At 39.9% G+C, this 26,116-nt stretch overlaps 1 protein-coding gene and 1 long non-coding RNA gene across 5 annotated transcripts in view; both read left to right on the top strand.

Annotated features, from left to right (window-relative positions):
• The window catches only part of EPB41L5 (erythrocyte membrane protein band 4.1 like 5), a 163,467-nt gene that overhangs the window by 18,359 nt on the left and 118,992 nt on the right, over positions 1–26,116 (top strand). For all 4 annotated transcript variants that reach the window (XM_055572910.1, XM_055572911.1, XM_055572912.1 and 1 more), the window contains exon 3: positions 15,935–16,039. In XM_055572910.1, coding sequence (XP_055428885.1) covers positions 15,935–16,039 — 105 coding nt within the window. The remainder of the gene's footprint in view (positions 1–15,934; positions 16,040–26,116) is intronic.
• LOC129646552 (uncharacterized) lies at positions 16,299–24,851 on the top strand. Its single transcript, XR_008712021.1, has 2 exons — positions 16,299–16,455; positions 24,567–24,851. It is a non-coding gene; the product is annotated as an uncharacterized LOC129646552 (long non-coding RNA).

Here is a 26,116-nt window from a genome sequence, read left to right on the forward strand (position 1 = left end):
TTGGGTAAATGTGGCCAAGGGATTTTTACCTTTTATAATCAAAATGAAGAAAGTGGATTTTTTTGTTTGCTTGTGGATTTGTTTAATCATTGATGCTAAGTATTGCCTGATTGAGATATAAGAAAGTTTCTGTTCTCTGTATTTGTTCATGTGTTGGAAATAGTGTATGTTATATAAAGACTATAAAACTTTTCATAAACTTTTATATTTCGAGATATTCATTTAAACATAATTGGAATATGTGGGATAAACCTTGTATCATTATTTAATAAACTGGAATAATATTTAAAAGAAGACCACATTTCTAACTCATCAGTGATACATTTTTTTCCTGGGTTAGAATCAGAACTAGAACTTCTAGAACTGTCACCCAAAAAAGATGTCCTTTTCATTATAGGGGACTGGAATGCAAAAGTAGAAAGTCAAGAGATACCTAGAGTAACAGGCAAATTTGACCTTGGAATACAAAATGATGCAGAGCAAAGGCTAACAGAGTTTTGCCAAGAGAACACTTCTTGATGAAAAAGTTGTCTTAAAACTCAGCATTCAGAAAACTAAGATCATAGCATCCGGTCCCATCACTTCATGGCAAATAGTTGCTCAAACAGTGGAAACAGTGACAGACTTTATTTTTTTGGGCTCCAAAATCACTACAGATGGTGACTGCAGCCATGAAATTAAAAGACACATGCTCCTTGGAAGAAAAACTATGACCAACCTAGACAGCATATTAAAAAGCAGAGCCTTTACTTTTCCAGCAAAGGTCCATTTAGTCAAAGCTATGGTTTTTCCAGTAGTTGTGTATGGATGTGAGAGTTGGACTGTAAAGAAAGCTGAGCACCGAAGAATTGATGTTTTTGAACTATGGTGTTGGAGAAGACTCTTGAGAGTCCCTTGGACTGCAAGGAGATCCAACCAGTCAATCCTAAAGGAAATCAGTCCTAAATTTTCATTGGAAGGGCTGATGCTGAAGCTGTAACTCCAATCCATTGGCCACCTGAAACAAAGAGCTGACTCATTTGAAAAGACCCTGATCCTGGGAAAGATTGAAAGCGGGAGGAGAAGGGGATGACATAGGATGAGATGATTGGATGGCATCACTGACTCGATGGACATGAGTTTGAGTATGCTTCGGGCATTGGTGAGGGACAGGGAAGTCTGGTGTGCTGCAGTCATGGGGTCGCAAAGAGTTGGGACACGACTGAGTGACTGAACTGAACTGAGAATCAGAAATCTGAGATCAGCATACTGCAGTTAGCTTATTTACTTCTTGTCTGAGACTTAACTTTCATGAAACATTATGGTTCTTTTTTTAAAAAGTTACTTATTTGGCTGCCTTGGGTCTTAGTTGTGGCGTGTGGAATCTTTCGTTGTGGTGCACAGACTGTCTCGTTGTGGCCAGCGGGCTCGGTAGTTGTGGCGCATGGACTTATGATCTGCGGCATGTGGTATCTTAGTTCCAGAAGCAGCAATTGAGTCCTTGTCCCCTGATTTGCACAGTGTATTCTTAACCAGTGGACCACCAGGGAAGTCGCAACAGTATAGTTCTTTTTCATGCTGACTAGACTGCAGATGAAAGTTTTAAAAATATTCATGCTATCCCTGAATTTCAGATTAAGATGTTTGGGAGGTTTTCATTTTGAGATGATGGATTTCTGTTAGATTAAGTGTTTTTAATGTCAGAAAGCTACAGATGCTTTGTGTTGACTATTGGTTGGCCCATAATTAGCCTTTGTTAAGGAGTTAATACATACCCTTCAAAAGATTTTTATTCTGAGAAGGCAGCCACCCAGCTGGCAGAAGCTCATTCTCTCTTTTCTCAAAACACAACCCCTGTTTCATGAGGCTGGCAGGTGATGCTTTGGCAGAATAAAAAGAGAGCCAAATAAGGGAGCCTGGCTCCCCTTTGGTCTTTGAAGCAAATAAAGAACGTCGATGGAATATGAAATTGGTTCTAGAAATGCACCTTAAAATGAAGATAATGAAAGTATGTAAGTTTGGTACCAGATAAGTAAATGCAGTGGGATGTTTCTGTGACTTCCTGATTTAACTTAGAAATACTTTGTATTCCTTTTAGGATCATTGCCATTTGCAAATTTTTTTTGCATAATTGGTATTTTCTATTTAAGTTTGTTAGCACTGCTCCGGGACTTAGTGATTGTAAGTATGATTTAAAATCAAAAGCTTTCTTTGTCATTTCCAGTAACAGTTATCGCTTCCCTTCCTTTGTCCATATTTCTCCTTTCCACCATGTTAGTACAACAAATATGTTCAAATATTTGAATTCATGTCTTAATCTTCACTTCCATTGTTATTCTTAATATTACATCTGCCTGCTGACTGTGTCCTCAAGAATAAATCATGATCAGATCAGATCAGATCAGATCATTTGCTCAGTCGTGTCTGACTCTTTGCGACCCCATGAATCACAGCACACCAGGCCTCCCTGTTCATCACCAACTCCCAGAGTTCACTGAGACTCACATCCATCGAGTCAGTGATGCCATCCAGCCACCTTATCCTCTGTCGTCCCCTTCTCCTCCTGCCCCCAATCCCTCCCAGCAGCAGAGTCTTTTCCAATGAGTCAACTCTGCACATGAGGTGGCCAAAGTACTGGAGTTTCAGCTTTAGCATCATTCCTTCCAAAGAAATCCCAGGGCTGATCTCCTTCAGAATGGACTGGTTGGATCTCCTTGCAGTCCAAGGGACTCTCAAGAGTCTTCTCCAACACCACAGTTCAGAAGCATCAATTCTTCGGCGCTCAGCCTTCTTCACAGTCCAACTCTCACATCCATACATGACCACAGGAAAAACCATAGCCTTGACTAGACGAACCTTTGTTGGCAAAGTAATGTCTCTGCTTTTGAATATGCTATCTAGGTTGGTCATAACTTTCCTTCCAAGATAGCACTCCCCAAAGTTCTCTAACTCTGTTAAGTCTTCACCTCTAAAATTTCTTAACCTAAATTCCCTATCCCTCTTCCATCAAACTCTTAGGGAGTGATATATTGTAATGAAAAGATATCCTTTTCAGTGTTATATTACCTTTTCCTTTGGAATGGGTGTGAATCACTGATGTGAAAAGTTGTTTGTTGAATGGGAAGTGATTGACTCTGGTTTTCTGATTCTTGGAACTTTCCTCTAGAACTCATCTACACCTCTACTAATTTCTCATAGCTAAATGGAGCTGACAGACTAGGGTTGAGCCCATTCTCTTGTTATACATAATCCAGAGAAGTTTATTAATCCTGATGACTATGGCCAAAATAAGGAGACAAATCTAAGATAAAGGACAAATTAGTGAGTTGGAAGATCATATTTAGAAACTCTTCTCATAAGAGGAAGGAATATAAGCAAAATAAGAAGCTTAAGAGAGAAGTTAAGAAATGGAAGATAAAAGAAGTTTCTTTTTCCCTAAGACTAGAACAAGGTTACCTGCTTTTAGCACTTTAATTCAGCATAATATTGGAAGTTCTAGCCAAAGCAGCTAGGCTAGGCAGAAAAAAGAAATGATAGGCATCTGAATTCTAAGGGAAGAAGTAGAATTACCTCTGTTCAAGATGACATGATCTTACAAGTGGAAAACCTTAAAGATTCCACAGTAAAACCATTAGAGTAATAAAAGAATTCAACAATGTTGCAGGATACAAAATCAAGCAACAAAAGTCAAGTGCCCTTCTATACACTAGTAATGAGCAATCCAAAAATAAAATTAAGACAATAATACCTTTACTGTAGCACCAAGGAGAAGAAAATACTTAGGAATAAATTTGACCAAGGAGGCAAAAAACATGTACACTGACAAGTTCAAAACATTACTAAGAGAAATGAAAAGAATATCTAAATACATGGAAAGATAGCCCATGTCTGTGGATTGAAAGATTTAATGTTATTAAGAGGACAGTGCTGTCCAAAATGATCTGTAGATTCAGTGCAATCCCTATTAAAATTCCAAGAATATTTTTTTAAGACATAGGACAGACTATTCTAAATTTATATGGAATCTCATGGGATTCCAAATATCCAGAAGAGTCTTGAAAAAGAAGGGAAAGATTGCCCTCGCATATCTTGATTTGAAAACTTAATATCAAGCTATAGTAATCAAAACAGTGTGGTTCTGGGATATGAACAGACATACAGATCAGTGGAGCAAATTGCAGGGTCTAGAAATAAACCTTCAAATATATGGCCAAATGATTTTCCACAAAGATGCTAACACCATTCAGTGGGCAAGAGTCTTTTTAGCAAGTGATGCTGGGAAAATTGAATAACCACATGCAAAAGAGTTAAATTGGATGCTTCTGTTATTGTTGTTGTTTAGTCCCTAAGTTGTGTCCAACTCTTTTGCAACCCTGTGGACTGTTGCCCGCCAGGCTCCTCTGTCCGTGGGATTTCCCAGGCAAGTATACTAGAGTGGGTTGCCATTTCCTTCTCTGGGGGCTCTTCCTGTCCCAGGGACCGAACCTACGTCCCCTGCATTGGCAGTTGGGTTCTTTACCACTGAGCCACTAGGGAAGCCCAAAATATTAACTCAGAATGGATCAAAGACAACTGTAGTATTGTGATTTACAATAAACATATATTTAATCTTCGTCCTGTTTCTGGCACAGAACTCCTAAAACTCTTGGAATTTTCTAAGTGATACGAGTCCGCAAAGTGTTTTTGATACGTTAATGCTGTGACTTGGAAAGCCCTTCAGTAACCAGCTGATGGTGGCTGGTTGCTAGGGGAACTAACCAGGTGATTAGAAGGTTGGAACTTTGGCACCCACTGCTACCCTAAGACCAGTTGGAAGGGAATAGGGGCCAGAAATTGTATTCAGTCACCAGTGACCAGTCATTTAATCCATCATGCCTAATTAATGAGGCCTTCATAAAAACCCCAAAGGACAAGTTTGGAGAACTTCTGGGTTGGTGAACCAGAACACTTCCACGTGCTTGGTCTCAAACTCCACTGGGACAGGAGCTCTTGTATTTGGTACCTTGACCTGTGTATCCTCTCATCTGGCTGTTAATTTGTCTCTGCTGATATCCTTTGTTAAATCTAGTGAGCAAACTGATTCCTAAACTCTGTGAACTATTCTAGCAAATTAATTGAAGCCAAGGAGGGGGTCTTGAGAACCCATTTAATAGCCAGTTGATCAGAAGCACCAGTAATAGACTGGACTGTGACTGGCATCTGAAGTAGGGGCAGTCTTGTGGGACTGAGCTTAACCCATGGAGTCTGATGCTGTCTCCAGTAAGTGTCAGAGTTGAGTGTGTCTGACATCCATTCTTCTTAATCTGCTTCTGTTAGGTCCATACCACTTCTGTCCTTTATCGAGCCCATCTTTGCATGAAATGTTCCCTTGGTATCTCTAATTTTCTTGAAGAGATTTCTAGTCTTTCCCATTCTGTTGTTTCCCTCTATTTCTTTGCATTGATCGCTGAGGAAGGCTTTATCTCGTCTTGCTGTTCTTTGGAACTCTGCATTCAGATGCTTGTGTCTTTCCTTTTCTCCTTTGCTTTTCACTTCTCTTCTTTTCACAGCTATTTGTAAGGCCTCCCCAGACAGCCATTTTGCTTTTTTGCATTTCTTTTCCATGGGGATGGTCTTGATCCCTGTCTCCTGTACAGTGTCATGAACCTCATTCCATAGTTCATCAGGCACTCTGTCTATCAGATCTAGGCCCTTAAATCTATTTCTCACTTCCACTGTATAATCATAAGGGATTTGATTTAGGTCATACCTGAATGGTCTAGTGGTCTTCCCTACTTTGTTCAATTTAAGTCTGAATATGGCAATAAGGAGCTCATGATCTGAGCCACAGTCAGCTCCCAGTCTTGTTTTTGCTGACTCTATAGAGCTTCTCCATCTTTGGCTGCAAAGAATATAATCAATCTGATTTCATTGTTGACCATCTGGTGATGTCCATGTGTAGAGTCTTCTCTTGTGTTGTTGGAAGAGGGTGTTTGCTATGACCAGTGCGTTCTGTTGGCAAAATTCTATTAGCCTTTGCCCTGCTTCATTCTGTACTCCAAGGCCAAAGTTGCCTGTTACTACAGGTGTTTCTTGACTTCCTACTTTTACATTCCAGTCCCCTATAATGAAAAGGACATCTTTTGGGGGTGTTAGTTCTAAAAGATCTTGTAGGTTTTCATAGAACGGTTCAACTTCAGCTTCTTCAGCGTTACTGGTTGGGGCATAGACTTGGATTACTGTTGTATTGAATGATTTGCCTTGGAAATGAACAGAGATCATCTGTCGTTTTTGAGATTGCATCCAAGTACTGCATTTCGGACTCTTTTGTTGACCATGATGGCTACTCCATTTCTTCTAAGGGATTCCTGCCCACAGTAGTAGATATAATGGTCATCTGATTTAAATTCACCCATTCCAGTCCATTTTAGTTCGCTGATTCCTAGAATGTCGATGTTCACTCTTGCCATCTCCTGATTGACCACTTCCAATTTGCCTTGATTCATGGACCTAACATTCCAGGTTCCTATACAATATTGCTCTTTACAGCATTGAACCTTGCTTCTATCACCAGTCATATCCACAACTGGGTATTGTTTTTGCTTGGCTCCATCCCTTCATTCTTTCTGGAGTGATTTCTCCACTGATCTCCAGTAGCATATTGGGCACCTACTGACCTGGGGAGTTCCTCTTTCAGTATCCTATCATTTTGCCTTTTCATACTGTTCATGGGGTTCTCAAGGCAAGAATACTGAAGTGGTTTGCCACTCCGTTCTCCAGTGGACCACATTCTGTCAGACCTCTCCACCATGACCCACCCATCTTGGGTGGCCCCACAGGGCATGGCTTAGTTTCATTGAGTTGGACAAGGCTGTGGTCCTAGTGTGACTAGATTGACTAGTTTTCTGTGATTATGGTTTCAGTGTGTCTGCCCTCTGGTGCCCTCTTGCAACACCTACAGTCTTAACTTACTGGCGTTTCTCTTACCTTGGACATGGGATGTCTCTTCACGGCTGCTCCAGCAAAGGGCAGCCACTTTTCCTTACCTTGGACGAGGGGTATCTTCTCACCGCCACCCCTCCTGACCTTGAACATGGAGTAGCTCCTCTACTCATACTACTCTGAGGTGGGTCCCTCAACGCTGCTGCCACCATTGAACTCCTGGGTGCAGGGGGGTTGGACTGCTGGAGAGGCGGTTGAGGGGGGGGATGCCCAAGTCGCGGTCTGCTCCCGGGCCTGATGCTGGGCACCCCGGGAGGCGCCGAACCCCAGGCCCGCCTCTGTGCAGTGGAGACAACACCTCCTCTCGGACCTCCTCAATCGCGTCACCTCCGTCCCAACCTAGCGTTCTGGACCTGGCACAAGCTTGGGGAAGAATACACAGAAGAACTGTACAAAAAAAGATCTTCACGACCCAGATAATCACGATGGTGTGATCACTCACCTAGCGCCAGACATCCTGGAATGTAAAGTCAAGTGGGCCTTAGAAAGCATCACTATGAACAAAGCTAGTGGAGGTGATGGAATTCCAGTTGAGCTATTCCAAATCCTGAAAGATGATGCTGTGAAAGTGCTGCACTCAATATGTCAGCAAATTTGGAAAACTCAGCAGTGGCCACAGGACTGGAAAAGGTCAGTTTTCATTCCAATCCCAAAGAAAGATGATGCCAAAGAATGTTCTAACTACTGCACAGTTGCACTCATCTCCCACACTAGTAAAGTAATGCTCAAAATTCTCCAAGCCAGGCTTCAGCAGTATGTGAACCGTGAACTTCCAGATGTTCAAGCTGGTTTTAGAAAAGGCAGAGGAACCAGAGATCAAATTGCCAACATCCGCTGGATCATGGAAAAGCAAGAGAGTTCCAGAAAAACATGTATTTCTGCTTTATTGACTATGCCAAAGCCTTTGACTGTGTGGACCACAATAAACTGTGGAAAATTCTGAAAGAGATGGGAATACCAGACCACCTGACCTGCCTCTTGAGAAACGTATATGCAGGTCAGGAAGCAACAGTTAGAACTGGACATGGAACAATAGACTGGTTCCACATAGGAAAAGGAGTACGTGAAGGCTGTATATTGTCACCCTGCTTATTTAACTTACATGCAGAGTCCATCATGAGAAACGCTGGACTGGAAGAAGCACAAGCTGGAATCAAGATTGCCGGGAGAAATATCAATAACCTCAGATATGCAGATGACACCACCTTTATGGCAGAAAGTGAAGAGGAACTCAAAAGCCTCTTGATGAAAGTGAAAGTGGAGAGTGAAAAAGTTGGCTTAAAGCTGAACATTCAGAAAACGAAGATCATGGCGTCTGGTCCCATTACTTCATGGGAAATAGATGGGAAAACAGTGGAAACAGTGTCAGACTTTATCTTTTTGGGTTCCAGAATCACTGCAGATGGTGACTGCAGCCATGAAATTAAAAGATGCTTACTCCTTGGAAGAAAAGTTATGACCAACCTAGACAGCATATTGAAAAGCAGAGACATTACTCTGACAACAAAGGTCCATTTAGTCAAGGCTATGGTTTTTCCAGTGGTCATGTATGGATGTGAGAGTTGGACTGTGAAGAAGGCTGAGCGCCGAAGAATTGATGCTTTTGCACTGTGGTGTTGGAGAAGACTCTTGAGAGTCCCTTGGACTGCAAGGAGATCCAACCAGTCCATTCTGAAGGAGATCAGCCCTGGGATTTCTTTGGAAGGAATGATGCTAAAGCTGAAACTCCAGTACTTTGGCCACCTCACGCCAAGAGTTGACTCATTGGAAAAGACTCTGATGCTGGGAGGGATTGGAGGCAGGAGGAAAAGGGGACGACAGAGGATGAGATGGCTGGATGGCATCACCGACTGGATGGACGTGAATTTGAGTGAACTCCGGGAGATTGTGATGGAAAGGGAGGCCTGGAGTGCTGCAATTCATGGGGTCGCAAAGAGTTGGACATGACTGAGCGACTGAACTGAACTGAATTGAACTGACATCCATTCAGTCTTCTTAGAGAACGGAGTTAATTGCTTGGTTGTCATGAAGAAATCCACAGTAATCAGAATAGGTGTAGACCCAGAATGACTTTCAGGTGTGAGGGTTAAAACTGTAAAACTCTCAGAAGGAAACGTAGGGGAAAATCTCCATGACATTAGATCTGACAATGATTTTTTGAAATGACGATAAAATACAGGCAGCAGAAGAGAATATAAATAAGTTAGATTTCATCCTGAGAAACCTGTATCCAGGACAAGAAGCAGCAGTTAGAATTGGGTATAGAATATCAGACTGGTTCAGAAGTGGGAAAGGAGTACGTCAAGGCTGTATATTTTGACCTTGCTTATTTAACATATATACAAAGTACATCATGAGAAATGCCAGGCTGGTTGACTCACTAGCTGGAATCAAGATTGCTGGGAGAAATATCAACAACCTAAGATATGCAGATGACACCACACTTACGGAAGAAAGCAAAGAGGAACTAAAGAGCTCCTTGATGAAAGTGAAAGAACAGATTGAAGAAGTTGGCTTAAAATTCAACATTCAGAAAACTAAGATCATGGCATCCAGTCCCATCACTTCATGGCAAATAGATGGGGAAACAATGGAAACAGTGACCGACTTTATTTTGGGGGGCTCGAAGATCACTGCAGATGGTGACTGCAGCCGTGAAATTAAAAGACACATGCTCCTTGGAAGAAAAGCTCTGACCAACCTAGACAACATATTAAAAAGCAGAGCCTTTACTTTGCCAGCAAAGGTCCGTCTAGTCAAAGCTATGGTTTTTCCAATAGTCATGTATGGATGTGAGAGTTGGACTATAAAGAAAGCTGAGCACTGAAGACTTGATGCTTTTGAACTGTGGTGTTGGAGAAGACTCTTGAGAGTCCCTTGGACTGCAAGGAGATCCAGTAAGTCCATCCTAAAGGAAATCAATCCTGAATATTTATTGGAAGGACTGATGCTGAAGCTGAAACTCCAATACTTGGGCCACCTGATGCAAAGAGCTGACTCAGTAGAAAAAACACCCTGATGCTGGGAAAGATTGAAGGTGGGAGAAGGGGATGACAGAGGATGAAATGGTTGGATGGCATCACCAACTCAGTGGACATGAGTTTGAGTAAACTCTGGGAGTTGGTGATGGACAGGGCGGCCTGGCGTGCTGCAGTCCATGGGGTCACAAAGTGTTGGACACGACTGAGCAACTGAACTGAAGATACGCAGAAAATACCACTTTAATGGCAGAAAGTGAAGAGGAACTAAAGAGCCTCTTGATGAAGGTGAAAGAAGAGAGTGAAAAGGTAGGCTTAAAACTCAGCATTTAAAAAATGAAGGTCATGGCATCTGGTCTTATCACTTCATGGCAAATAGAAGGGGAAAAAGTGAAAACAGTGCGAGACTTTATTTTATTGGGCTCAAGAATTACTACCTTCAGTGACTGCAGCCACAAAATTTAAAGATGGTTGCTTCTTGGAAGGAAAGCTGTCACAAACCTAGACAGTTTATTAAAAAGCAGAAACATCATTTTGCCCGTGAAGTTATAGTCAGAGCTGTAGTTTTTCAAGTAGTTATGCACAGATGTGACAGTTGGACCATTAAGAAGGTGGAGTACTGAAAAATTGATGGTTTTGAACTGTGCTGCTGGATAAGACTGTTGAGAGTCCCTTGGTCAGCAAGGAGATCAAACCAGTCAATCCTAAAGGAAATCAGTCCTGAATATTCATTGGAAGGACTGATGCTGAAACTCCAGTAGTTTGGCCACCTGATTCAAAGAGCTGACTCATTGGAAAAGACTCTGGTGCTGGGAAAGATTGATTGCAGAAGGAGAAGGTGGCAACAGAGGATGTGATGGTTAGATGGTCTCACTGATTCAGTGGACATGATTTTGAGCAAACTCTGGAAGATGGTGAAGGACAGGGAAGCCTTGTGTGCTGCAGTCAATGAGGTTGCAAAGAGTGGGACATGACTTAGCTAAAGAACAGCAACATAAAAAATAAAAGTAGCTTACTTTAAAGGACATTCACTATCAAGTGAGTAAGAAGACAACTCAGAATGGTAGAAAAGATTTGCAAATTGTGTATCTCATACACAAAGATTAATATATAGAATAGATAAATACAACTCAGCAACAAAAAGCAAGTCACATCAAAAATGGGAAAAAGACTGGAATAGATATTTCTCCAAAGAAGATATGCAGATGTCCAGTAAGCACATGAAGCATGCTTAACATGACTAGGCATTTGGGAAATGTAAATCAAAATCACAACAGAGAGACTTTCCTGGTGGTCTAATGGTTAAGAATCCGGCTGGCAATGCAGGGGACACAGGTTCAATCCCTGATCCAGAAAGATCCCACATGCCATGGGACAGCTAAGCCTCTGCATCACAAATACTGAGCCAATGCCCTGAGCCCATGTTTGCACCCTAGAGCTTGTGCTCCACAACAAGAGAAGCCACTGCAGTGACAAGCCCACATAGTGCAACTAGAGAAAGTCTGAGCACAGGAACAAGACCCAGCACAGTCCCCTTCCCCCCCCCCCCAAAAAATTAATCATGTGAGATACCCTTTTACATTCATTGTGTTGGGTATTACCCAACAGAAAAAGAAAGTACATAAAATAACAAGTATTATTTAACAAATTGAAAGATAAAAACTATATGATTATCTGAATAGATGCAGAGAAAGCCTTTGACAAAATTCAACATCCATTTATGATTAAAAACTACAGAAAGCAGGCATAGAAGGAACATACCTCAACATAATAAAAGCCATATATGATAAACCCACAGCAAACATTATCCTCAATGGTGAAAAATTGAAAGCATTTCCCCTAAAGTCAGGAACAAGACAAGGGTGCCCACTCTCACCACCACTCTTCAACATAGTTTTGGAAGTTTTAGCCACAGCAGTCAGAGAAGAAAAAGAAAGAAAAGGAATCCAGATTGGAAAAGAAGTAGTAAAACTCTTACTGTTTGCATATGACATGATCCTCTACATAGAAAACCCTAAAGACTCCACCAGAAAATTACTAGAGCTAGTCAATGAATATAGCAAAGTTGCAGGATATAAAATTAACACACAGAAATCCCTTGCATTCCTATACACTAACAGTGAGAAAACAGAGAAATTAAGGAAGCAATTCCATTCACCATTGCAATGAAAAGAATAAAATACTTAGGAATATATCTACCTAAAGAAACAAAAAACCTATATATAGAAAACTATAAAACACTGATGAAAGAAATCAAAGAGGACACAAATAGATGGAGAAATACACCATGTCCATGGATTGGAAGAATCAATATAGTGAAAATGAGTATACTACCCAAAGTAATTTGTAGATTCAATCCAATCCCTATCAAGCTACCAATAGTGTTTTTCAGAGAACTAGAACAAATTTCACAATTTGTATGGAAATACAAAAAACCTCGAATAGCCAAAGCAAATCTTGAGAAAGAAGAATGGAACTGGAGGAATCAACCAGCCTGACTTCAACCTCTACTACAAAGCTACAGTCATCAAGACAGTATGGTACTGGCACAAAGACAGAAACATAGATCAATGGATCAAAATAGAAAGCCCAGAGATGAATCCACGCACTTATGGACACCTTATCTTTGACAAAGGAGGCAAGAATATACAGTGGAGAAAAGATAATCTCTTTAACAAGTGGTGCTGGGAAAACTGGTCAACCACTTGTAGAAGAATGATACTAGAGCACTTTCTAACACCCTGCACAAAAATAAACTCAAAATGGATTAAAGATCTAAATGTAAGACCAGAAACTATAAAACTCCTGGAGGAAAACACAGGCAAAACACTCTCTGACATAAATCATAGCAGGATCCTCTATGACCCACCTCCCAGAGTAATGGAAATAAAAGCAAAAATAAACAAATGGGACCCAACTAAAAAGCTTTAAATAAAGGGAACTATAAGCAAGGTGAAAAGGCAGCCTTCAGAATGGGAGAAAATAATAGAAAATGAAGCAACTGGCAAAGAATCTCAAAAAAATACAAGCAAGTCCTACAGCTCAATTCCAGAAAATTGAGCATGGTGTTCTGTCTTGGTGAAGGGATGGCACTTTATCAAATAGAAAGGAGATGTTGCAATAGAAAGTGTGGGAAAAGCAGTGGACAAATTGTTTAAGTCATCAAGTCATCAATTAAAAAGCAGAAACTGATGATTCAATAAAAAAGCCAGCTACATTTTTTTTAATAGGAAATAGTCTTAAATAATTTAAAGCTATATAAGAGAGGGACATGGATAGGACATATATAAAGATTGAGGATATGTAGGTTATATTTGTGGATAGTTAGAAGTTATTAAGAAGAGATGGCAAGAATACACAGAAGAACTGTACAAAAAAGATCTTCACGACCCAGATAATCACAATGGTGTGATCACTGACCTAGAGCCAGACATCCTGGAATGTGAAGTCAAGTGGGCCTTAGAAAGCATCACTACAAACAAAGCTAGTGGAGGTGATGGAATTCCAGTTGAGCTATTTCAAATCCTGAAAGATGATGCTGTGAAAGTGCTGCACTCAATATGTCAGCAAATTTGGAAAACTCAGCAGTGGCCACAGGACTGGAAAAGGTCAGTTTTCATTCCAATCCCAAAGAAAGACGATGCCAAAGAATGCTCCAACTGCCGCACAGTTGCACTCATCTCACACGCTAGTAAAGTAATGCTCAAAATTCTCCAAGCCAGGCTTCAGCAATATGTGAACCGTGAACTTCCTGATGTTCAAGCTGGTTTTAGAAAAGGCAGAGGAGCCAGAGATCAAATTGCCAACATCCGCTGGATCATAGAAAAAGCAAGAGAGTTCCAGAAAAACATGTATTTCTGCTTTATTGACTATGCCAAAGCCTTTGACTGTGTGGATCACAATAAACTGTGGAAAATTCTGAAAGAGATGGGAATACCAGACCACCTGACCTGCCTCTTGAGAAATCTGTATGCAGGTCAGGAAGCAACAGTTAGAACTGGACATGGAACAACAGACTGGTTCCAAATAGGAAAAGGAGTTCGTCGAGGCTGTATATTGTCACCCTGTTTATTTAACTTATATGCAGAGCACGTCATGAGAAACGCTGGACTGGAAGAAACACAAGCTGGAATCAAGATTGCCGGGAGAAATATCAATAACCTCAGATATGCAGATGACACCAACCTTATGGCAGAAAGTGAAGAGGAACTCAAAAGCCTCTTGATAAAAGTGAAAGTGGAGAGTGAAAAAGTTGGCTTAAAGCTCAACATTCAGAAAACGAAGATCATGGCATCTGGTCCCACCACTTCATGGGAAATAGATGGTGAAACAGTGGAAACAGTGTCAGACTTTATTTTTCTGGGCTCCAAAATCACCACAGATGGTGACTGCAGCCATGAAATTAAAAGACGCTTACTCCTTGGAAGGAAAGTTATGACCTACCTAGATAGCATATTGAAAAGCAGAGACATTACTTTGGCAACAAAGGTCCATTTAGTCAAGGCTATGGTTTTTCCAGTGGTCATGTATGGATGTGAGAGTTGGACTGTGACGAAGGCTGAGTGCTGAAGAATTGAGGCTTTTGCACTGTGGTGTTGGAGAAGACTCTTGAGAGTCCTTTGGACTGCAAGGAGATCCAACCAGTCCATTCTGAAGGAGATCAGCCCTGGGATTTCTTTGGAAGGAATGATGCTAAAGCTGAAACTCCAGTACTTTGGCCACCTCATGCGAAGAGTTGACTCATTGGAAAAGACTCTGATGCTGGGAGGGATTGGGCTCAGTAGGAGAAGGGGACGAAAGAGGATGAGATGACTGGATGGCATCACTGACTCTATGGACGTGAGTCTCAGTGAACTTCTGGAGTTGGTAATGGACAGGGAGGCCTGGCGTGCTGTGATTCATGGGGTCGCAAAGAGTCTGACACAAATGAGCGACTGATCTGATCTGATCTGATCTGACCGATTAGAAATTACAGCTGAAAAACTGTGGACTGATCTGGTGGTCCAGTGGTTAAGTCTCCATGCTTCCAATGTAGGGGGCACAGGTTCCATCCCTGGTTGGGGAACTATGATCCCGCATGCCACATGGTACAGCCGAAAATAAAAACTTTAGTGATTAATTTAAAAATAGCAATATATACCTTTTGTAGGTTAACAAGTAACATTTTTATGAAGAGTCTTACTGAACAACATAGAAATTTAGTGAGAAGAGTGTTTGCAAATTTCTTTAATGCCTGATTTAATAGACTGTACTTAGAGTCTCTTACCTGCTGTTATAATACACTCTTTTGCAATATGTTCTGATTGAGGGTACATGAGGAGAATCCTGGGACCATGTGGATCTTTTGTGTGGGGATCCCTCAGAGTTCCTGAGATCATACTTTACAACCTGCTTTTTCCATGCAAGTTTCTTTATCACCTTGACTCCCTCCAGTTTGGTGACGTCTTGTTGATCTCAGTAGTTTACTGCTGTCTGCGTTCCCTCCCATCTTCCATTTCTGCTTTTGTTATTTCTCACTACATTCAAGTCCAGTTTAAGGCTGATCTTCATGTCTTCACTGACGATTCTAGTTTCAGTGACTCTTCTCTTTGGCAAATACAGTTAGTTTCACATGATTGGTGCTTAAGTGTTCTAAGTTTTTTTGTTTTCTCTTTCCAGCTACATTATAAAGCTCCTTTAAAATAGGGACCCTAAAAATTGAAAAGATAAAACAAGAGTTTCTCCTTACGTTAAGTGATCGGTGTAGAAAGTAATACTTGTTCGTTGATAGGCAGTAGCACTGTCCAGGAAAGCAAATAATAGATCACAAACTCTTTTCTGGTCTTAAACGGCTTATTGGAAAACCATAGTGTCTTCCCCATTACCTGCTACATGGTTATGCTTTTGGTGTTGCAGTTAATATTTCTTTTAAGAGCTCTTTTGTAATGAAAACTATTTTGAATGCAGGCTTGTTGATCTTATAAGCCACTCACTGATTTATTTTCTTGCCATTTCAGAAAAAAGCCAAAGGACAAGAGCTGTTTGATCAGATTATGTACCACTTGGACCTTATTGAAAGTGACTATTTTGGACTGAGATTTATGGATTCGGCACAAGTAGCGGTGAGTATCTGGTTTTTGGAGGTTCTAAAATGGGGACAGAAATGGAAAATGTCAGATGATGTTCTCAGTGCTAGAAGGTTACATATACTGAAATGTCGTCTTTTTTTCCTGTAATTTTCTCGGAATAACCCGAAGTGCTTATTTATTTATTTTTTTAAAAAAAGGTCTAACCCTAAGCCATATTCCCAGAGCATGATCTCTGCAAATGAGGCTTGGAAATCTCAACCACTGGATTGGTCTTGAGCAGACTAGAGTGAACGCTGTGTGAGGGGAGGGGGGTTTTTTGGGCTCTTGGGTGAATGATAGAAGTTCCTAGTTTGCAATTAAGGTGAATATTGAACTAAAATATTCCTAATATCCCTTCCAGCTCTGTGATTCTCTGTCTGTAAATAGATGCTCTTTGACCTGCATTTCAGGTGAGAGAACAGTGTATATAATAGGATAGGAAGTTGGGGGCTTTTCAAAGAATTTGTCCAGTATTTGAAAAAAAGTAGTGATTAAGATTGGAAGATGAATCAGTGGCCGCATCATCCACACTGAGCTGCAGAAGTGTTAATAATAAATTGGCAGTATTCTCTAATAACTGGGATTAGGCTTTTTCAGTCAGGGAGGTTATATTTTGCTTTACGAAGTTTTAATAGGAATATTATGTAGGATTGTTTGGAGTGGACAGAGATGAAAGTCAGAGTCAGTGCAAACATTTTGGGGATAAAAGTGATACTAGGGTCTAGAGTAGGGCATTTGCAGGGGTGGGGGGCAGAAGAGGGATATCAGGACATTGAGCCTTGTTTTCTGGACATCTGTGATGGTGTTTCTGTGTTTAGTGACACAATAACTGCAGAGTTTAGAACCACAGGAGCAAGATATATTCTATAAGAATCTCAAGTTCCTTGCGAGTGGGTCTGTGTGTGTGTGTGTGCGTGTGCGTGTGTGTGTGAGGGGGTGATATGGTGTGATTGATAAATTAACTGGAATACTTCTATTAGATACTTCACAAAACCCAAATTTCTTGGAGATGAACTCCTAGACTGGCTTTATAGAGCATCTTCAGTAAATGTACAGCTGTTAATAATGTCAGCTTCACTTGTTTTCTCTGATTTCCCCTGCAATTTAAAAAAAGCATGAGCATTTATTTACAGGGAATTGGTTAGGTAAATTTTGATACATCTTTACAATGGAATATCTGCAGCTCATTAAAAATGGTGATTTTTAAGTGTGCTAATTGACATGAATGATGTAAAAATTGAAAGGATTTATAAAATAACTTATAATAAAGCCCACTAGGCTTCTCTCTCTATAGAATTCTCCAGGTAAGAATACCAGAGTGGGCAGCCATTCCCTTCTCCAAGAGATCTTCCCAACCTAAGGATTGAACCTGGGTCTCCTAAATTGCAGGTGGATTCTACCACTTGAGCCACCAGGGAAGCATATAAAATAACTGAATTTTTCTATTTTTAAGGAATCCTGGGTTTATGTTCACACATAAACATGAAAAAATTTGAAAAACTATTTTCTCCAGTTTGAGTTCTGATCTCTGGATGGATGTTGTATAAGAGGCATTTCTCTTATTTCTTGTTAATCTTATTTCTTTTCTATTAGACGAAATCCACTAAGGGTAGGAAATGAATCTTAGTTACCTCTGCTATCCAGTATGTATTAAGTAATAAACTAGACTGTTTATTGAATTTAATTCTAATCTGCTACTTAGTTTGATACAGGCTTGGTTGACTATTGAGTTTAATATCATTAAACTCTCATCTCCAGAGAGTTTAAGTCTTACATTCAGATGAAACAACAAATGATTTTGGAGATAGATAGTTTGTACAGCTTCCTGTTTTTTTGAGGAGTCAATATTAGGTTTTAGGTACTTTCTTCCCGTTTCTTAACATATTTAAGTAATTATGAGAAGAAACAGATATGCAGCTGTTCCTGAATTGCATTATTTGTTCTTTGCTAATATCAGTCCTTACTGAATTACTAGATCCTGTAGTTTTTGCTCTCATTAGATTCACATGGTTATAACAAATGTCTGGTAAAGCCAGCATTAGAACTTGTAATCCCTACTCTTTTTAGTTTTTGTTTATGCCTCCCAGTGCACAGAAATCTAGGCATTAAGATTAAATTTAAATAGCATTACATTTTCCAGTCTCTACTCTGGCCAAATACTCGGTAAATTAAACTGTAAGAACAATAATTGGGAAATGAAAGCTATTAAAACTCAACTCTAGACAACACTTTAAATATTCTCAAAGTGTTGACTTACTTGATTCCGTAATGGTCTTAGGACATAAGTAAACATAGAGATAGATGATTGTCAGTTGTTTATAGTGTGGCCAGATTTAACCCCAAAAGTAAACAAAATTGATACTTGACAAACAATTCAGTTCATCAGTGAAGATAGTGAACTTGGTAGATCATGTGGCTTTTTTGGTGAGGATCATCTGTGTAAACTAAGTTAACCCGTGGTTTCCATAACTATTTATCATACTTACTTTGTTGACATAACTATGAAATCTAAAGGGAGTGAGAGTGAAAAAGAGCCAAGGAATTACATGCTACATTTTAACCTTGGATATGTGGCATGTCCATATTTGTAAAATTAATGTGTTAAAATTTAGTTTATTGATCATTTTAGATCAGCCCAAGATAGGTATGATTAAAATTATGCATTCATTAAGGAGATAGTCAAAGTGAATTGATGAGGTCATAGTTCACTTTTCTTCCTATGTAATCAGATGAGTTTGCTGTTTTTTAAGTTACTTACTTTTGGTTGCACTAACTCGTTTTAGTTGAAACAGTAGTGCATTTACAGAAAAGTTGCAAGAACAATATGAGTAATTATTTTTCTGCAATCATTTGAGAGTTGCAAGTATGATGTCCCATTTCCTTTGAATTTCCTACAGACAAGCATGTTCTCCTGCACAACTCAATATAGTCATCAAAATCAGGAAGTTATTGTGACATTACCACTATCTAATCTTCAGACCCCATTCAAATTATGCCTGAGAGTGTCATTTATAGGCATAGGTTCACTGTTACCAGTTGCTCCCCATTCCTCCTCCCCACAGCTCCTGGCAAATGCTAATCTTTCTGTTTGTGTGAATTTGCCAATGTTGAGACTTTCATAGAAATGGAATCATGTAATTTGTGGCCTTTTGAGTCTGAAAATGCACTTGGCATAATGTTTTCAAGGTTTATTCATATTGTAGCATATATCAGTACTTGATTCTTAACAGCTGAATAATATTCCACTGTATGGATATACCACATTTTTATTTGTTCACTGATACACATTTAGGTTTATTCATTTTGGGCTGTTATAAATAACACTGCTGTGAACATTTGCACACAAGTTTTTGCACTCAACATAACTCTTAAATTCTTTTGGATATGCATCTAGGAGTGGAACTACTGGATTATAAGGTAACTTTATGTAGAAGTTTTTGAAGAACTGCGAAATTGTTTTCAATAGTGACTGTACCATTCTGCCTTCCTATCAGCAGTGTATAAGGGTTCCAGTTTCTACATGTCCTCACCAACATGACATTCTCCCTTCTTTTTTTTAAAGATCCCCCCCCTTCCCCCCCCCCCCAAAATGTATTTATTTGGCTGTTTTGGGTCTTATTTGCATCCTGTGATATTTGGACTCTTTACTTATGGCATGTGGGCTCCAGAGCTGCTCCATAACTTGTGAGATCCTAGTTCCTTCACCAGAGACTGGACCTGCATCCCCTGCATTGCAAGGCAGACTCTTAACCAGTGAAACACCAGTCAAGTCCCTCCCCTTCTTTTTGATTCTGATCATACCAGTTGGTATAGAGTAGTCTCACTGTAGTACTGATTTGCACTTCTCTGATAGAAAAGTTCTTCTCTGATAGCATCTGGTCATGTGCTTGTTGATCATGTGTATATCTTCTTTGGATAAATGTCTGTTCAGATTTTTTATCCACTTGAAATTTAGTTATTTCCTTCTTATTGAGTTGTAAGAGTTAAACTATTACCTAGTCCATAGTCACCAACACTTATACATATTTTCTTCTTTATCCATTTGGAGTTAATTTTGGTATAAGCTCTAAAGTAGGGGGGGGTCAAACTTCATTCTTTTACATGTGAATGCATGTGTATATCCAGTGATCCTAGAACCACTTGTTGAAAAGATGGTTTTTTCCCCATTGAATGGTCTTGGCACACTTATTGAAAGTCAGTTGAGCATAGATATTTGGGTTTTTTTCCTGGGTTCTGAGTTCTGTTACATTCATCTATATGTTGCTTCTTATACCAGCACCACATTGCCTTCATGTGGTGAAGTAAGTTTCAAACTTACTTACTTTGTAGTAAGTTTGAAAATTGGGAAATGTGAGTCCTTCAATTTCATTCGTCTGTTTTGAGATTGTTTTGGCTGTTCTGGGTCACTCATACTTCCCATATATATTTTGGATCAGCTTGTCTATTTCTGCAAAGAGGGCAGTTGGGAGTTTTGATGAGAATTGCACTGAATCTGTATATCTGTTTGGGAAGTATTGTCATCTTAACAACGTTAAGTCTTACACATGAATTATGTTTTTATATTTCTTAAACAATGCTTTATAGTTTGTTTACACATCTTTCATCTCCTTGGCTAAACTAACTCATAAACATTTTATTCCTTTGATGTTATTGTAATATGTAATTTTTTTAGTATCATTTTGGATTTAGTTTGGATTCTAGTATATAGAATTCATTTTTGTATATGTTTCTTATATCTTACAACCTTACTGAACTTGTTTATTAGTTTTTTTGTGTTTTATGTATAAGATCATGTTATCTACCAAAAAAGGATAGTTTTAACTTCTTCCTTTTTAGTCTGAATGCCTTTTATTCCTTTTTCTTTTCACTTAATCTCTTTTTCTTACCTAAGTGCCCTGGCTTGAACATTGAGTAAAACGTTGAATAGAAGTGTTAAGGGTGGTCATTGTTGTCTTATTCTTGATCTTATGGGAAGTGTTCAGTATTTCACCATCAAGTATGATGTTACCTGTGGGATTTTTCTAGATGCCCTTTATCATTTTATCATGAAATGGTGTTGGGTTTTGTTAAATGCTTTTTCTGCTGAGAGGATCATATGGTATATTTCCTGTATTCTGTTAATATGATATATTACATTGACTGTGTTTGATGGTATGTTGAATCATTGTTGCATTTCTGGGATAAATCGCACTCGTGGTGTAAAATTCTTTATATATGTTGCTTGCTTTGATTTTGTGGAGGACTTTGATGTCCATATTCATAAGGGATATTGGTCTATAGTTTTTTTGTGTTTTTTTCCCCTTGTGATAACTTTGGTTTCAATAAGAGAAGTACTGGCATCAGAATGAGTTGGAAAGTCTTCTTTCTTCTATTTTTTTGAGGCTCTCCTGAAGGATTGGTATTAATTCTTCCTTCAACACTCGGTAGAATTCACCAGTGAAGCCCTGGGCTTTTCTAGAGCTTTTTGACTCTAGAAAACTCTAGCGACTCAGTCTCTTTACTTTTTACAGGTATATTCAGATTTTCTGTTTCTTCAGTTTTTAAACCAGGCAACTTTAGAGAGCCAAAGGTGGACTTAATGGATGAGAGGTTGGGATACTAGGAGTAAACCAGGATTATTCTGGCATACTAGGATTTCTTGTTAAATCACTAAGTCTTGTCCCACTCTTTGTGATCCCATGGACTGTAGCATGCTGGGTTTCCCTGTCCTTCACTATCTCCCAGAGTTTGCTCAAACTCATGTCCATTGAGTCAGTGATGCCATTCAACCATCTCATCTACTGTTGTCCCCTTCTCCTCCTGCCCTCAGTCTTTCCCAGCATCAGGGTCTTTCCCAATGAGTCGGCTCTTCACATCAGGTGACCAAGGTATTGGAGCTTCAACTTCAGCATTAATCCTTGCAGTGATTATTCTGGGTTGATTTCCTTTACGATTGGCTGGTTTGATCTCCTTGCTGTCCAAGGGACGCTCAAGAATCTTCTCCAGCACCACAATTTGAAAGCATCAATTCTTCAGCACTAAGCCTTCTTTAGGGTCCAACCTTAACATCCATACATGACTACTGGAAAAACCATAGCTTTGACTATATGGACCCTTGTCAGCAAAGTAATGTCTCTGCTTTTTAATACACTGTCTAGGTTTGTCATAGCTTTCCTTTCAGGGAGCAAGCATCTTTGAATTTTGTGGCTGCAGTCACTATCCGCAGTGATTTTTGAGCCCAAGAAAAAATCTGTCACTGTTTACACTTTTCCCCCATCTATTTGCCATGAAGTGATGGGACCAGATGTCATGATCTTTGTTTTTTGAATGTTGAGTTTTAAGCCAGCCTTTTCACTGTCCTCTTTACCTTCAAGAGGCTCGTTAGTTCCTCTTCACTTTTTGCCATTAGGGTGGTGTCATCTGTGTGTCTGAAATTGTTGATATTTCTTCTGGCAATCTTGATTCCAGCTTGTGATTCATCCAGCCCAGCATTTCATGTGATGTATTCTGCATATAAACAAGGGAACGATATATATAGCCTTGACCTACTCCTTTCCCAATTTTGAGCCAGTCAGTTGTTCCATATAAGGTTCTGTTGCGTCTTGACCCCATACCAGTTTCTTGGGAGACAGGTAAGGCAGTCTGGTTGGTATTCCCATCTTTAAGAACTTTCCACAGTTTGTTGTGATGGAAGCACAAGCCAGAATCAAGATTGCCAGGAGAAATATCAATAACCTCAGATATGCAGATGACACCACCCTTATGGCAGAAAGTGAGGAGGAACTAAAGAGCCTCTTGATGAAAGTGAAAGAGAGTGAAAAAGTTGGCTTAAAGCTCAACATTCAGAAAACTAAGATCATGGCATCCGGTCCCATCACTTCATGGCAAATAGATGGGGAAAGAGTGGAAACAGTGTCAGACTTTATCTTTTTGGGCTCCAAAATCACTGCAGATAGTGATTGCAGCCATGAAATTAAAAGATGCTTACTCCTTGGAAGGAAAGTTATGACCAACCTAGATAGCATATTGAAAAGCAGAGACATTATTTTGCCAACAAAGGTCTGTCTAGTCAAGGCTATGGTTTTTCCAGTAGTCATGTATGGATGTAAGAATTGGAGTATAAAGAAAGCTGAGCGCTGAAGAATTGATGCTTTTGAACTGTGGTGTTGGAGAAGACTCTTGAGAGTCCCTTGGACTGCAAGGAGATCCAACCAGTCCATCCTAAAGATCAGTCCTGGGTGTTCATTGGAAGGACTGATGTTGAAGCTGAAACTCCAATACTTTGGCCACCTGATGTGAAGAGCTGACTCATTTGAAAAGACCCTGTGCTGGGAAAGATTGAGGGCAGGAGGAGAAGGAGACGACAGAGGATGAGATGGTTTTAAAAAATGATAATTTGGTAATTTTATTGTACAATAGAACTTTCCAATGTGTAAGTAATATATCTTAAGCCAGGCAAGAAAGTATTATTCTTTTGATACTAAGTGGTTTTAGGTCAGTACAGTCAGAATTTGCCAAATTTGAGAAAAATAACTGTAACAATTAATTGTTAATTAATTCAATTAGTGGTAACAATTTGCCAGAGAACATGTATGATTTATTTTGAAGGAATGATATTCAGTCTTGAAATGTCTACAGGAATCAGAAGAACAAAAGAGAAAGATGTCATGCATGTTAAAGAATGGGAGTTTTATTTACTTCTAAGAAGTATAGGTTTTCTTTTTTAGAATTGTGCTATATGCTTGATATGTTTTCTTTTTTTTTCATTTAAAAAATTTTTAAAAACTTAACATTTTTAAATTGAGGGATAATTGCTTTACAGAATTTTTGTTGTTTTCTGTCAAACATCAACATAAATCAGCCACAGGTGTACGTATGTCCCCTCTCTCTTGAACCTCCCTCCCATCTCCCTCTGCATCCCACTCCTCTAGTTCGGGAGCGAGCTCCGCCCGTGGCAAAGGTCATGAGGAAGGAGGCTCGGCATACGCAAAGGCGGGATCGAGCCGCAGGAGTCCCCCTGGAAATTCTCGAGCATCTACCCCCAAAACCAGAGTCTGCCTACTTTCTGCTTTGTGCTCTCACCTACACCTCTGACTTTACGGGGGGGGCTGCTCCCCCACTACCTCTCTCTGAAAAAAGAGTTAGCTTACAGCTCCAGTTAATAATTCCTGGGTGTGACAGTGTTTTAACCTACAAACTCCTTTGGAAATCCTCTAGCCTGCCTGAATAGGTTTTTCCGGCCACATGTGATTGTTCAGAGCCTCCCAACTGTGAGAGGCAGGAGATGTTCTAAACTGTCTAAACACAGAGTCCTTTGAGTAGTTAAAAGATTGATTAGAAATTGTATTGGTGAAGGGTTTTTCACTTGTTGGGCCAGTGTTTGCTGCTAAGTCTCCATACTCCTTACCTGCTGTGTCCTTGGCAGTGTATTGATTGATATAATGGGTATATAGAAATGTAAGTAGTAGCCTCAGTGTTTGTAACATTGGACCCTTGAGTTAATTCTTTTCTTGATTGAGCCCACCTCACCTTTGCCCTATAGGAATGCAGCTTTGTCTAATGCTTTTTTGGAGGCTGGTGCCTGACTTTGGAATAATCACCTTTAGAGAAAAATAAGTTTCTTAAAATGTTAACAGGCCTCCTGGCCAGAAGATGATGTAAATCACCTGAACTTTTGCATATGATAAGTTTGAAAGCCTGGCTTCGATTAGGACCAGGAACTGCTGTCCTTGCATGACTCCATCCCTTCCCCCATTATCCTCTATGCATAACTTTTAAGGTATAAAAACTACTTTGGAAAATAAAGTGCCGGCCTTGTTCACCGAAACTTGGTCTCCCCATGTCATTCTTTCTCTCACCTTCTGGCTGAATTATTCAGCCTCTTTTCTCCACTGAATTTCCTCACTGAGCTATCCTTATTTCAGCCTCTTTTCTCCACTGAATTTTCCTACTGAGGTATCCTCATTCTATTACTCTTTATATCCTTAATTAACGTTTAATTAAGCAATTGTTTTCTGATCCTCGCCGACGCCGTCCCCGCTTTGAATTCCCTTGATCCTCCAGGGCTGGACCCCGGCACTCTAGGTTGATACAGAGACCCTGTTTGAGTTTCCCAAGACATGTAGCAAATTCCCATTGGCTATTTTACATATGATAATGGAAGTTTCCATGATATTCTCTCCATATATCTTACCCTCTCCTCCCTTCTCCGCGTGTCCATAAGTCAGTTCTCTATGTCTGTTTCTCCTTTGCTGCCTTGGAAATTAATTGATCAGTATTATCTTTCTAGATCCCATATATATGCATTAGTATATGATATTTATCTTTCTCTTCTGATTTACTTCACTCTGTATAATAGGCTCTAGGTTCATTCACCTCATTCAGTTCAGTTTAGTTCAGTTGCTCAAGTCGTGTCTGACTCTTTGTGACCCAGTGGACTGCAGCATGCCAGGCCTCCCTGTCCATCACTAACTCCCGGAGCTTGCTCAAACTCATGTCCATCGAGTCAGTGATCCCATCCAACCATCTCATCTTCTGTTGTTCCCTTCTCATCCCACCTTCAATCTTTCCCAGCACCAGGGTTTTTTCCAATGAGTCACTTCTTCCCATCAGGTGGCCAGAGGATTGGAGTTTCAGCTTCAGCGTCAGTCCTTCCAGTGAATATTCAGGACTGATTTCCTTTTGAATGGACTGGTTGGATCTCCCTGCAGTCCAAGGGACTCTCAAGAGTCTTCTCCAACACCACAATTCAAAAGCATCGATACTTCGGTGCTCAACTGTCTTTATGGTCCAACCTTCAGATCCATATACAACTACTGGAAAAACCATAGCTTTGACTAGACAGACCTTTGCTGGCAAAGTAATGTCTCTGCTTTTTAATATGCTGTCTAGGTTGGTCATAGCTTTTCTTCCAAGTGTCTTTTAATTTCATGGCTGCAGTTACCATCTGCAGTGATTTTGGAGCCCTCCAAAATAAAGTCTGTCACTGTTTCCATTGTTTACCCATCTATTTGCCATGAAGTGATGGGACTGGGTGCCATGATCTTAGTTTTTTGAATGTTGAGTTTTAAGCCAACTTTTTCACTCTCCTTT

The sequence above is a fragment of the Bubalus kerabau genome, chromosome 3 (assembly GCF_029407905.1).
Source record: "Bubalus kerabau isolate K-KA32 ecotype Philippines breed swamp buffalo chromosome 3, PCC_UOA_SB_1v2, whole genome shotgun sequence".
NCBI classification, from domain to species: domain Eukaryota; kingdom Metazoa; phylum Chordata; class Mammalia; order Artiodactyla; family Bovidae; genus Bubalus; species Bubalus kerabau.